Source organism: Cotesia typhae, unplaced genomic scaffold, assembly GCF_013202065.1.
Source record: "Cotesia typhae breed Kobodo isofemale line unplaced genomic scaffold, CoteBio_Ctyphae scaffold_13, whole genome shotgun sequence".
Lineage (NCBI taxonomy): Eukaryota > Metazoa > Arthropoda > Insecta > Hymenoptera > Braconidae > Cotesia > Cotesia typhae.
In genome coordinates this window covers 17,196,938-17,212,027 of record NW_027423774.1, presented here as the reverse complement: position 1 = coordinate 17,212,027, position 15,090 = coordinate 17,196,938, and the positions used below count along the sequence as shown (strand labels likewise).

The 15,090-nt window shown below is 27.5% G+C and overlaps 2 protein-coding genes and 1 long non-coding RNA gene across 4 annotated transcripts in view; 1 reads left to right on the top strand and 2 right to left on the bottom strand.

The window, feature by feature from the left end:
- LOC141534255 (uncharacterized) overlaps positions 1–15,090 on the top strand; it is a 66,153-nt gene that overhangs the window by 3,662 nt on the left and 47,401 nt on the right. The gene's annotated exons all lie outside the window — the stretch shown is intronic.
- Positions 3,380–4,082, bottom strand: LOC141535370 (uncharacterized). Its single transcript, XR_012480581.1, has 4 exons — positions 3,947–4,082; positions 3,726–3,855; positions 3,560–3,643; positions 3,380–3,401 (listed from the first exon to the last, which is right to left on the bottom strand). It is a non-coding gene; the product is annotated as an uncharacterized LOC141535370 (long non-coding RNA).
- LOC141534110 (uncharacterized) lies at positions 7,608–10,779 on the bottom strand. Its single transcript, XM_074253247.1, has 3 exons — positions 9,772–10,779; positions 9,457–9,574; positions 7,608–7,611 (listed from the first exon to the last, which is right to left on the bottom strand). Exons 1-3 carry the CDS (start codon positions 10,148–10,150, stop codon positions 7,608–7,610), a joined length of 501 nt encoding a protein of 166 aa, XP_074109348.1. The 5' UTR covers positions 10,151–10,779.

The window sequence follows — 15,090 nt, the reverse complement described above, 5'->3', positions numbered from 1 at the left end:
AGAAAAATAAGTTACGTCAAATAAAAAAGTATCTTGTCAAAAGTATTTTTCCACTCGGTAAATATAAACATTAAAACATCAAATCGTCTATTTATACGCTATATCATTGAAGAAACAAATTAGTGTTAAAAAAAGTTTCCTTTTCAGGAATTTCCTTCTCGCCGTTACTCTATATTAGCAAAAGGTACGCCATTAACACCCTCGAAATTGCTAAAGTTATTTATCAGACCATTAATAAACAATTACTTTATTGCAAATTAGAAATCCATAATTAATGATCGATTAATACAATGAATTATTTGAATGTATATATTTTTATCACGATCTTTTAGTGAAAGACTGAATTAATTTTTTAAAAATTAAATCTTTAAGTAAAATTGAGTTATTAATAATTAAGTGAAGTAAACGTCAGAGTATTATATTATATCGTTAAAATAACATAAAATTACACGTAACAAATTTATCGGGCGGATAAAAATACAGTTTAGTCGTAAATGGAAATAATAAAAATCTAAAAAAGAAAAAAAAAACATTTCAATTAAAATTACAATCTCGGGTTTATTTATTTAAAAGCAAAGCGTGCTTGGGTAGAATTATATTATATGGAGAAAGTGTAGTAGTAATAGTAAACTAAATATAAAGTTAGCCGTAGATATTTGGAGTTATTTAAATTGCGATAATTGCCCTTACTCCTCAGTTGCTATTAATGAACCCTGATACAAATACAATATATGAATATAAATATATAAATAAAAATAAATAGAATGATAATATAAATAGGTCAGTCTGCGAAACCCCAAAGTCATCCATGTCGCCAATATAATGTACAGTACATAACACATGGATATATATGTAATGAAAAATATACATGCATGACGCCTGAGGGATTGCTGCGTCGCGTAACTCATAGAGTGTAACTTGGTCGAATGTTAAAGTTGGCATCACAGTTTTAGCTTTACTTATTCGCAAAGCCGTACAGTCCATTGCTGCTGTGCATTACACTATTACTATTAAACGTATATGTGAATAACTATATGTTCATATTCCGATGATAATAATAATAACAATAATATTTATGTACGTATATGAGACAGTAGTACACAACATTACACTACCTACTAAAGTATACACGTATCTTCTCTGTTACACAACGCATCAATGTCCTCATTCTTTCATTTCATTATTTAAAATCACGCTTAACAGTTAATTGGATTGGGATTTTGTTTATTTACGCCAGACAGTTAATTCCAGGTCGTTGTCAATTTTTCACGCTGCTTTCATTCCACTGATTTCGGATTTATTTTTTGTTCAGTCTTTTATTCGGAAAAATCAGAAGATTAAAATAACAATTTGGAATTATTTTAAATTTTGGTCAAATTAAAAACGAATTTTAAAAAATGTTCATTGTTATTTCACTTCATATTTTTTTATACTGATTAAAAAATTAATTCGATTCATAAAAAAATTTTTTAAATTAGTTTTGAATTAAAATTAACTTGAACGAAAACAAAATCTTAATTCGCAAATTTTTCTGTTCGATTCGCTGCAAAAAAAAATTCTTCAAAATGATGTTCTAGGATTTTTCTCTTTAATTATATCAATTTTTAATAGTGTGAATCAACAAATATAGACACCATCTTCACCCACAAAATTTCAAACGCAGCATATACAACAAAATAATATTGAACTCTCTATTTGATTTAATAAATTATCTTTTTTCTCATTTCGCTCGAGAAGAACAACTTTCCCAAACTTTGTTTGATATTTAATAGGAAAACTATATTTTATATTACACCGTCATAATTAAACCTCAAAAGTTTATCAGAATTCTCCCCTGTGTTCAAGGTTAAAAAAATTATTAATTCTCCAATAAAAGCTCTAATTACTGCTTTTTTAACGGCAATATAATTGGTTCCAACGATTATTTATTCCAAAGTTAAACTTTAAAAATAATTTAAATACATCTTTTTATAAAATTTTCTACTGTTGGAATTTAAAAATTGTATCAGATAATTGATTTTTGTACCATCTCAATTAGTTTGTCGGAAAAATTGTCTGCAGTTTATCATCATACAATTATTAGTTTTTTTTTAATGCTATTATTTTTTATTTGTCATAAACATTATAAATATCAATTAAATTTGTTCACGGTTTTTAAAATATTATTTTATTATCAACGAGTAATTAATAATTTATGTATTTATTTTTTTAACAGAATAAAATTTATGTATTTTTTTTTTTAAAGGATAAACTTATACAACAATTAGTATAATTACATAACTTTAGATAATAAAAGTAGTACTGTGGGTTAGAGTTACTGGTCAGAATTTAATGAAACCTGGTATATTTTTTTTAAACTTGGTAGGTTTTGAGTAATAAAATAATGAACCACGTAAAATTTCAAAGACTTCTCTGAGGACAGAGAACCAAAAAAAAAAGTAGTTGAAATAAAATGTTTTTTTCCTTAAACATTAAATTTTATGAGAAATCATTTTTGTTGTATTTCTTAAAAAGTAACGTTCAGCGTTCAATAAAAATTAGGCAATGAAAAACAAAAACATATTGAATACTTTAGATGATTAAAAGTACAAATTCAGAGCATTCATCCAATTTATAGTTGCATAGATAAATCTACCATGTGAATCAAAAGAGAATTTGTTTTGAAATTTTATTCTGGCAGTATCGACAGTACTACCTTAACTACTCTACGCACAACAAAATTACAAATACCCTAATTACTAAAAGTTAAATGTTATATCAATTAACGACAATAAAGATAAAAAAAGGTCATTGGGCAGTTGAAATGAAAGTAGATTTCTCAAAGTTACTAAAAGCTTGGAGAATCGTAAAATAAATGCAATAGTAATATGTCATTAAATAGTCATGAATATGTAGGTAATGTTTGATATATATACATTCTTATAAGAAAATGAAATGACATGAAAATTAAAGCTTATTTTACAATAGTTCAGATGCAATTTACGAAAATTCAATGTTATTGCATTTAAAATATAAAATTTACACTGATAAAAAATTTAACTTGACTCAAGAGCAAGAATCTTAAACCAAGAACACCATTTTGAAAAAAATGAATTTCTTGAGTCAAGAGGAAAAATTCTTAAATCGAGAAAATTTTCTTGGTTTAAGAATTTTTCTTTCTGCTTCAAGAAATTCATTTTCTTTAAAATGGTGTTTTTGGTTCAAGATTCTTGCTCTTGAGCCAAGTTAAATTTTTTATCAGTGTATTTATTAAGATATACTTCTAGAAGAACCTACAGAAGTGTGATTTTTCTCAATGTTCAAAAATTTTAATGGCTGTGTAATTTCTTATCCGAACAAAAACAGTTTCACTGTAAAAAATTGCGCCAAGTCCACGTTCATAAAACTCATCTCAATAACATCTGCACTTTGCAAAAAAAATAAGACTCGTTACAATAATTTTCATTCTATACAAAAAAAAGTTAAATACAAAAAAATACCAAGAAACCGTCATAATGTTGAAAAATTGAAAAAAATTTGTTGAAAATTTAAAAATTAAGAAAAAATTTTTTTATCATACTTGGCGCGCGTCATTGAGTACCCCAAATTTTTTCAGGATACATGAACATCCTTTTAATGTTTCAACATTTATAAGTAAGTCAACCTATAAAATGCATAAATGTAATTAATGAAATATTATTTTATGATACGTTTAACAAAAGTTAGGTAAAATCAACATGGCATACGTATTTTATTTGAAATTTTTAAATTCTCCGCCCATCGTTTATGATTTCAATAAAACGCCCTCTCCTGTTCGGTTATGCAATTTGCTTACAAGTGAATACGCCTGCATACATTGACTCTGTCGTGGAATCACTGCGAAAATTGAGTTGATTAAAAAATAAAACGTATGGCCGACTAAATTGAGAAAATGCGGTGTGATTGCCAGTCAAAATGTTTTAATTACAATTAAACGAAGCATGATCAAGTTTCTTCATGAAAGCTTAATGACGGAACTGAAAAAAATTGAATTAAAAAATTTTGTGTTATTTCAGATATCTTCACCAGACTACCATATTGACAGATATTTTCACTAAAAATCTGAAAAAATTTTCGAAACGGATTTTTCACTGAAACTGATATTAATCCAGTAAGCAGTGTTTTTAATTCGTTGAGTATACTTCACTGATGTGAATCTATAAACATAACAATGTATGAAATCATATATTATATAATTAGAGCTGATAAGATATAATATATATATATATATATATATATATATATATATATATATATATATATAATTATACATATTTACATTACATAAATTCAAGCGAAATCGTTTTTTCTCGGGTTGAAATTCGTTCGAAAAAATTTGGGGTACTCAATGACGCGCGCCAAGTACGATAAAAAATTTTTCTTAATTTTTAAATTTTCAACAAATTTTTTCAATTTTTTCAACATTATGACGGTTTCTTGGTATTTTTTTGTATTTAACTTTTTTTTGTATAGAATGAAAATTATTGTAACGAGTCTTATTTTTTTTGCAAAGTGCAGATGTTATTGAGATGAGTTTTATGAACGTGGACTTGGCGCAATTTTTTACAGTGAAACTGTTTTTGTTCGGATTTCATATCTTTTTGTTAAGTGTAATTTTTTGCTCGCCTCTTAATTTTAAAATTGAACTTTTCCCGTGCAAAATTAGAAATATGTAAATAAATTAATTAATGCAGGTAAAGCTATTATCATATAAAAGGTTATTTGTTCGTTAATTTTGAAAATCAAATCCTAACAAAAAAATTAAAATTCTGTTTCTCTCATAGTAGCTAGTAGCATTAAAAAACTTAACGTGACTGACCCGTGTAAACTCTTCGGTTTCAATCAATTAACTAGCTTATCAATGGGAATTTTAAATTTTTTATGTATATATAGTTAAAGTTTAACATTTTTTTGAATTAAAAAAGTTGTTAATCAAGATTTAATGCTCTACTACACATTAATTTAACAATAACAATAATTATTTTGGTATTGATAAACAATGATAATGATACTTTTAACATCAATTTATCATTACCGATATAATAAATTTCATTTTTATAATGATTATTATTGTTATTGCTACAATGACATTATTGTTAATAAAGGGGACAATGCATCATACGCATAATTGTAATACATATGGCGTAAAAATTACAATTATTTGAAATCCGCTCGATTGAATAACAATGCCACCTACAGGCAACGACTACAAAGTCGTAGAATGTGTACACTATCCAATGAGAATTGCCTAAATCTTGAACTGCTGGCCTGAAGGAAGAAAGTAAAACTCAAACAATCTTTAGCCTGTTGTGTATTTAGTTTAGTTAATAAATGAAATTCAGTAGAAAGAATAGGTTTGAAAACCATCCACATATGAAGTTGTTTGATAGTTTGTTCTAGAAATTTTGTATTTATAAAGTATTTTTACATTCTTAATTTCAAAATTAAATTTTTCTCGCGCAAAATTGAAAATTCATAAATGAATAAATTAATGCAGGCAAAGCTATTCTAATATGATAGGTTGTTTATTCGTTAATTTTGATAATCAAATCCTAATAAAAAATTGAAATTCTGTTTCTCTCATAGTAGCTAGTAGCATTAAAAAACTTAACGTGACTGATCCGCGTAAACTCCGCGGTTAAAAGCGATTAACTATCTTATTAATAGGGATTTTACATTTTTATTTATATACAGTAAAAATTTTAACATTTTTTGAATTAAAAAAGTTGTTGGTTTGGATTTAATACTCTAATACACATTAATTTAATAATAACAATAATTCATTCAGTAATAATAATGATAATGATATTTTTAACCTCAATTTGGTATGACCGATATAATTAATTTCAGTCTCATAATTTTTATTATTAGTGTTATTGTTATTATGACATTATAGTAAGTAAATGACACAATATACCATGCGCATAATTGTAAGACTTTTCACCTAAAGATTACAATTATTTGAAATCCACTTGATTGGATAACAATGCAACCTATCGGCAACGACCACAAAATCATAGAATGGTACACTATCCAATGGGAATAACCTCTGATTATGATTGTTCATGTACAAAAAACCTTTGTTCCAACTTCAAATTGTTTATTTCATGTTTAATTAACATTTTTAATAAGCTGAATATTTGTATTCTAAATATTTGCACTGCGCATGCGTCAACTTTACGTTTAAACTTTCAGCGCGGACTTTTGAAAATTATATTGACCAGCACAGTGATTAGAGTAAGTGTATTTTTCTTGTAATTTCAATTATAGAGGTCACAGGACAAAAGGGCAACGTGTAGTTTTTAATAATTTTTATTTTAATAAAGTATTGAAATTTTTTGTTAATTGTTATGGATTTTTTTTTTTTTTTTTTTTTTTTTAATACTTTGTAGTATTCATGAAAATAGAATTGATGAAAATAAAAAAAAATGTACATGCATTGATTAACAATTCTCTCGATATTTTTAAAAAATTTAGAATGAAATGAATATTTATTAGTTATTTATTTATTTACTTAATGACATTGATATTGGCTGACGTCTAATAATTTTTTTTTAATTATTTGAATTAATTAAATAGTAATTCCTAAAAAATTACACTCGTAAATTTTTTAATTTTTTACACATGAGATGTGCTTGTCACTATAATTTTCAAAAGACCGCGCTAAAAGTCTATATACGTAAAGTTGACGCATGCGCAGTGCAAATATTTAGAATGCATACATACAGCTAATTAAAAATGTTAATTAAACAACAAATAAAAAATATGAAGTAGGAACAAATGTTAAATATACATGAACAATCAAAAATACAAGCTTGATGACCTAAATTGCTACCAAAATATTAAAAAATGCGACAGGGGGGCTAACTTAAAGGTACATTATTAATAAATTCTTTTTAAAATAAATAAATGGAGAACGATCAAATATTGATAGTGAATAATAAAGAACAAACGAAAAGCTGAAAACGTGATAGAAAAAAAAATCAAAAATTAAAAGAAAAAAATTTGGGGTTCTAACTTCAGTGAGCTATGCCGTTGAATCTACAGTTTATGTAGAAATAATTCCAGTGCACTCTGGTGGTTGTAGATGCAAGCTGTGAATTAACTTTTTCAGTGTAGTTGCGTATCTATAGTAAGATTACTACACATTTTTATTTTATCTAGTCTGTTGCGGTGACTTTTCTCCATGAAAAAAAGTCAGGATCGAAATTTCTGGGCTTACTATAGTTTGTGCTGATAAAATTTAATAATTTTAAGTGAATTAAATGTTATAATTGATTATAATTAATTAATATCAGTAAAATAGAGTATGATTTACTTTTATGATATATAATTTTGGAAAAAGGAGTACCATATAATTAAATAAAATTTTGCAACCTCGAAATACCATTCTGCTTACAGTAAACACAGTCGGTAGTCTGGCGCTCCGTTTACAACGGAATTTTTGAACGGAACTTGGCGCCAGATTCTACCGAATCTGTGGATCTTATTAAAATGGTACTATCTTATTGACCAATTTCGTTAATCTTTGAATTTGACCTCGAGAATGGTCCAAAGAAAAGTATGCTGAGTAGGGTGGGTCAAAAAAATCAACTATTTTTTTTTTACAATTAATACGGAAAAATGGGTTACTAGGCACCTTAAAAAAATTCTCACCAAATATGAACTCTTAATTTTAATAGGAAGATCCTCCGCGTCGCAGTTTTTCATTTTTTTCTCAGTCCAATAGAAAAAAATTCATTCCTCATCATTAATTGGTCGTACAGAAAAAATTTTTTCAAGAATTTTGTAGGAAATTTAATGCTCTACAAAAAAGGTATCTTATGTTTTTTCCGTAAACCTCACCATTTCACTAATATTGAAGATTTAAGATTATTTTATTATTTTAAGTCAAATGTCACTTTTGTTTATGAATTTTATAACTCGACAAGAAATGGCTATTATTGAATGGGCAATAGAAATTTTTGTAGCAAATTAACTGCTCTATAAAAATGATATCTTATGTTTTGGCGATTAAATTAATCGTTCAAAAGATATTCATCATCAAACTTTCATGTATATCGATTTTAAGAGTTTTTGATTCAATAATCGAAAAATTTCAATTTAATCTATCAGTTTTGAGAAAATTTACACGAAAAAAATTTTTTTCATCAACTGAGAAACTTCAAAATGTTTTTCAAGCTTTTTTTATGTGTAAGTATTTTTATCTACATTTAAAAAAATAAATTGTACATTATTTATCGCTTAGTTAATCATTTATCAATAAAAAAGCAAAGTTTTCATTATAAATATATTATGATTTCAGTTTTAGAGAAAAAATGTCCAATTAGTTATAAGGAAGTTTTTATTTCAATTTTCAACTGAGCTATTTATTTTCAAACAATTTTTTGTTGCAAGTAGGGTAGTTTTTTCGATGCTCTTTCACAACTTGCAATAAAAATTGAAATTGCTCTTCGTCTTTCGTTAAGCATTGGTTATATTCACTTACTAATGCGACACCTCGCTCTGCCACATCATTAACAACTTTCAATTGTGCAAAAATTCTTTATTTTCATTATAACTCTCATCAGTAGACCATAAATCAATATTTTTGTCAAGAAAATCATACGGCAGATCAAAGATCTCAAAAGTTTTAATGACTTCTTAGAAACAAAGTCACTTATATTTTTTGCAGAATTAAATGTAAATTTTTTCTATCAATAATAAATCTTCTTGCTTTAGAATCTGTACCTTCGCGAGTCTTAACAGCTTCGACAATATTCTTCTTTATGTTTAATGGAACGGTATCATCAAAAGTGATAAAATAGCAAGTTCATCACTTAAGTACCATAAATGTGAAGTCATTTTTTCACATGTAGCCAAGGAAATTAAAGAATTAATTTTACTGTACTCAATTAAATTTTTCATAAACTCTAAGTCGTGATTAGCAGCAGAAGTCGCAGAAGTTGATGAAAACCAAGCTTTTACATACACCATAACTATGAAAATACAAAATTGTCGAAGACCATCCAATTCTTTCTTAGAAAGGTCAAATTCATCTCTAAAAATAAACATTTTTAGGCAATAAATTGCCTTTGCCATCCATCTTGCATGATGAACTGCACCAGGACGCTTGAAGAAAACTTGCTCTCGTGGCATTTCTCCCAGAAAAATTAATGACAATTCCAATATTTCTTTATAGTCATCTCGGGGTTGCGATAACTACCAAAAGTAATCAATTATTCGTAAAAATCAAAAATTATCCTCTACACTTAAAATTGTATTTAAATAATACCTGTAAGTATCGCTTAATAAATGAAGATAGATTATTTTTTCATTCGTAATAATATTAGCAACAATACTATCTTCAACACCAGATTTATACTTCGTTTTATCGAATGTGTCCCAAAATTTTTGAATCTGCCAAATATTGGAACATTTGGTCCGGATGATACTGGCCAATAGACTTCGAATGCACTCCTTAAAATGATCTCATAAATATGATGGCGATATGGTAACCAAATTAATTCTTTTCCTAAGGCCTTTTCAATTTCTTTACATGTACCATGATGGATTCCTGTATAGTAAAAATAGATAATTACACTTTAAGTTCTGTATTTAATAAAAATTGTAACGCATATTTAAAATCTATAAATAAATAAAGAATTATAACTAATGGGCACGTGTCGAAAATTTAATTAATGTATGAAAACAATTCAACTAGAACGATGAAAATAAAATTTTCTTTTAAATATTTTATCATTGATTAGTTACCCGTATTAATCGCAGTCGTGTCAAAACACATCGCCTTGATGCAACTAATAATACCCCATTGATTTAACGTTGACAAGATGGTTGCTGTTTGATTTTCTGCCGATCCACTATTCATTTTTGGAACTCCAAGTAACTGCTCAGTACCAAAAGCAGTCAAAATAATCGGTAATCGATCCACAAATTTCGATTCAGAAATATCATTCAGTATTTTCCCATCCCAATGCACGACATATTTATCATGAGCTTTGAAGTTATCTTTTAGTCCTATAGCAATGTCTTTTCGTAAGAGCATGCGAGTTCGTTGAATTGTTCGATAACTAAGAGTTGTATCTTCTACATTAACACCAACACTTGATAGAACTGGAGCAATAATGAACATCGCATTTCTACTACTAACATTAGCTCTGTCGAGTGCTGAGATAAGCTCTGGAGTTAGAATATTTATTTTTGCTCGTGTTGTCGGTATTTGAGGCACATACTCTAAATCTGAACCGAAATTTGTAGCTTGACTTAATGTAAGGGTTGAAGATGACTCTGATTCCTCACTTCGAACAATCTCATGGCTGGTTGAGGGTTGATTCAAATCTAAAATAAGCGTTGTTATTTAATTAATGGAAGCAAAAATATGGAACTCATTCATTTTGACATCAAATAAGGAACACAAAGAGTTTTTTATTTATCATCTACGAACATATTGACATTTATGATATAATTAATTAGAAAAACAATAATATACTTTATTATTCATAATTTATAATCAATTTAATTTATTTTCAATTCTGATTAAAATTTATAATAATTAAATGTTGTAAATACTCACGACTTTCATCTACTTCCATTGTATTCATAGTACTGTTTAATTTATTTGGGTTATTTGAAAGAATTTCTTTCCGGGTATCACTTTTTTGATTTGAATATAGTTCACGAATATCATTATCAAGCAGTTTTATTGATTTATGATCTACAATATCAAATAATGCTTTGATTTCATTCTGAAATATTATTACATTTTTGTTTTGGGCTGATGATTTTTTCGCACAAAAGATTTTTGCAATTTCAACCATCGGTTATGATAGCGAAGAATTTTTGTATTACATTAGTTGATCCACTAGTCGGAATCTGGTTGTTTTTCCATAGTTCAATAACTTGATCAGTTGCATTTTTAGCACTTTGTTTGATAGAACATTTTAACACTTTGAGCTGATAAAAAAACACTCATAACCTCTTTCACTGTTGGCAACTTACGTTCTGAAATTTTTGCATGGGTTTTCCGATCAAATGAATTTCCTTATCCATATTTTCGATAAATATATAAATTTATGTAGTGACCGCAAAATTTGTAAATATTTAATCGTTTTATCACATATACAAGATCATAACTTGTGGAAACACTAGAAATGCTGTAGAAAATGTAAACAAATAAAAACAATATAACTATAAAGAAAAATGTAGGTGGCGCTAGTTCACAAGGGAAACAGAGTAAATAGAATACAAAACAAAAATTCTCTACAGAAGAAATTTTCCCAAGGACAATATACAGCTGTAGTGGAAAAATTTTTAAGACGTTTTGAAGACGTTATAAAAAAACAACATGATCGTGATTTCTAATGATGAAAAATAAAAAGTTTGGAATTATTGAATAAAAATTTTGAAAACAAAATTCAAATAATACTTACATTAAAGACAAAAAATGAAATTTTCTCAAAACTGATAGATTAAATTGAAATTTTTCGATTATTTAATCAAAAACTCTTAAAATCGATATATATGAAAGTTTGATGATGAATATCTTTTGAACGATTAATTTAATCGCCAAAACATAAGATACCATTTTTATAGAGCAGTTAATTTGCTACAAAAATTTCTATTGCCCAGTCAATAATAGCCATTTCTTGTCGAGTTATAAAATTCATAAACAAAAGTGACATTTGACTTAAAATAATCAATCTTAAATCTTCAATATTAGTGAAATGGTGAGGTTTACGGAAAAAACATAAGATACCTTTTTTGTAGAACATTAAATTTCCTACAAAATTCTTAAAAAAATTTTTTCTGTACGACCAATTAATGATGAGGAATGAATTTTTTTCTATTGGACTGAGAAAAAAATGAAAAACTGCGACGCGGAGGATCTTCCTATTAAAATTAAGAGTTCATATTTGGTGAGAATTTTTTTAAGATGCCTAGTAACCCATTTTTCCGTATTAATTGTAAAAAAAAAAATAGTTGATTTTTTTGACCCACCCTAATGCTGAGTTTTATTAACATTCGACAAAAATTGTAGATATTATCGTTATGACAAGCCGCACTATATCGTTACAATACATGCATGCATACATAAACTTCTGAATCATATGTATTTTGTGAATCAGCTTGACGAGTTGAGTTGCATAATGTCAAAATTTTTCAAAAGATCCATCATAAACATAAATGCGATAAATTTTCACAAAATTTACTAACAAATCAGTTTTTTATTGTCCTATTATCAAAAATTTTTAATTAAATGTTAATAATAAAAAAAAAAAATCCTAAAAGCCGTGAACAAATTTGATTAATTATTTTTATTACTATATCTTCTAATTGAAATGCTTTACTTTGTAATTGAAGATAAATAATGACCACTCAAACTAATAAGCCATAAAATAAACACTAAACACATAAATTGGGAAAGAATTGAAAAAAGTACAGACAAATATAGCAGGATGGGATAGTAAAGGGCGATAGGGGGTGAAAGAGTGCAAGGGGGGAGGCATACCAGGGGCAGCACACGGACAAAGGCGCGTGTTTTTAGGCTAGGTGCAAGCTGGATTACACGATACGAGTGGCGGCTGCTACAAGGGAGAGGAAATAGTGGAGAAGGCTCTTGATGGTACACTACATAGTAGTGCTGGTTGGTGCTGGTGATGCTGTATAACGGATAGAGGTAAAGCAGGAGAAACTCCAGCAGAGGGAAACCGCCTCCATCCCTCAGCACAGCTCAGCTCAACACACCACTGCACAGCCACTCTCCCTCTTTATCTTTTTCTCTTCTCTCTCATCTCGGGCTGTACCTACCCGATGGCCTCATCCAGCGTTCAAATAGTAAAAGAACAGATGAAGAGAAAAAGAAATAAAAGGAGAAATCCCGAGAGTAGTACAGAGTGGAAGGTAAAAATAAAGAATATTAAAGTGGAGAATGAAGGAATAAAAAATATAAAGCTGTCTCGGTTTTTTTACCTCTTATGTTCGATATTTAAATCTCATTTACATGTAATGAACTGAATGGAAATGGTGGCATAAAAATAAAAGGTATAACTGTATATATGTACACTACATATTACATATTACTTACTACCTAATACATACATGCATATTGTATGCAGAGGAAGGCAACTACAGTTGTTAGTTGCGTATTATACAGTTCAGCATGCAATAATACAGGGACAGAGTTAAGTTTTGTTGCACTCATATGTATGATGTGAATTCATGTATGTGAGAGTTAAGATTACATATGAAGAGTAAATAGCATAGAATTGATGCTACTAGATATAATGCTAGACCGAGAACCAAGAAGACAATATGTTATATCATGTGCAAGTGTTACTCGGACGCGCGAGTAATCTTGACTATTCCTACAGACATATATCCGATGTATGTATATGCGCCGTCTATTGAGTTCATATCGAATTGCTAAGATGTCCTACGACATTAGTAACATTTCTCATATCGTGTATTCTATGGACTGTTGTAATGTTGTTTGTTAAACTGCTAAACGGAGAAGAGGAGTTGCTTCAGTTTATCATTTTATGTGTTATGTCTTATAAATTGATAATAACTATAGCAACCCCCTTTTTAGCAACGGCGATTTCGAGTGGTTAATGATCTTTTTTAATTATAAAGGCATTTGGAGTTGTTTGTTTATGTTATGAGTAACAATGATTAAGTTATGGGAATTTTTTGGGTGAAAATTTAAGTCTGATCGGTGAATTTTTTTTTTTTAAATAAGGGGCTGTAACATTTCTTGACTTTATAAATTTTAATTGACTTACTGACAATTTTTTTTTCTGACTTTATTCTATTCTTTACGACAAATTTACAAATCATCTATTAAAAGTTTACAAAATTCTATAGTTAAATTTTTTTCGCAGTTGAAAAATTAAAAAAATGTCTCATTTTTTACTGATATTTTTCAATCATTAATTTATAGAGCACTATATTAATTTTTTCGTTAAATAACATTTTTCGATAAAACTAACCATTAAAAAAAAAAAAAAAAAAAAAAAAATGTCATCCTATCATATTTTATACATTTTTCATTAACTTTTGAAAAATTTGTAAATTTTGATGTTCGAGATTAACAGCTTATAATTTATAAGTTACTCGGCATATAAATTACTCGAAAATGAAATAATAAAAAAAAATTATTTGATACGTGATTTTTTCAAATTTTCACTATTTTGAATGCGATGAAAAATTGTAAATTCAAATTTTAATGTGTTAATATTTTCTGTAGTCAAGACTTTTTTTTAATACATAAAAAAAAATAAAGTTGTGTAATTATTATGTTTACAATTTTGTGAAGAGGGTGGCAATAAATGAAATAATATTGCAAGAAAAATAAATTACTTTATGACTCGTTAATAGCACTAATTAATTTTCGCTGACAAAACAACATTATTTATTTTAATTAATTGCTTGTAAACAATAATAATTTGTAAACTTTACAGTAAAAATTTCTTTATTCTCTTAATGATATTTATAAAATAAATTAACTTCAAAATTATTTGGCGGAGCGTCATCGTAAAATTAACATTTATCAAACTTGAAATGTCTAGAAAAATTATCTCGAAACCTAGTTTAAATTTTTATTTATGAGGGCATAAATTCAAGTCTCAACCTTTCCAATAACGCCAAATTGAACTGCGTAGAATAATTTTATCATCGAGATAAGATTCGGACAAAATTTACCTTGTCCTTTTGATAATATCACAGTTAAGGAAAAATTGAATTCAGTTTTTACCATCGAACTCGGGTGTTTTTGTCAGATTTATTCGAGGGTAATTACTGCAAAAAATTTTAGAAATAAATTTCAATCGCTGAGTGTTAAATTTAAAGGCGGGTAAAAATGTACTTGATTTTGTGCTACAAAAATGATTGACTTCACTCAACAGAAAAAATTTCAATGAAAATTAAACTCATAATAAATTGACTCGATTGAGAAATCGTTACGGAACGACTGTTATTGAATTATTTAAAAATGATAATGCTTAAATTAAAAATGTAAACTTTGTAAGTAATGAACTATAATTAAAATGATAATTAGCCTTTAATAAAATTTTA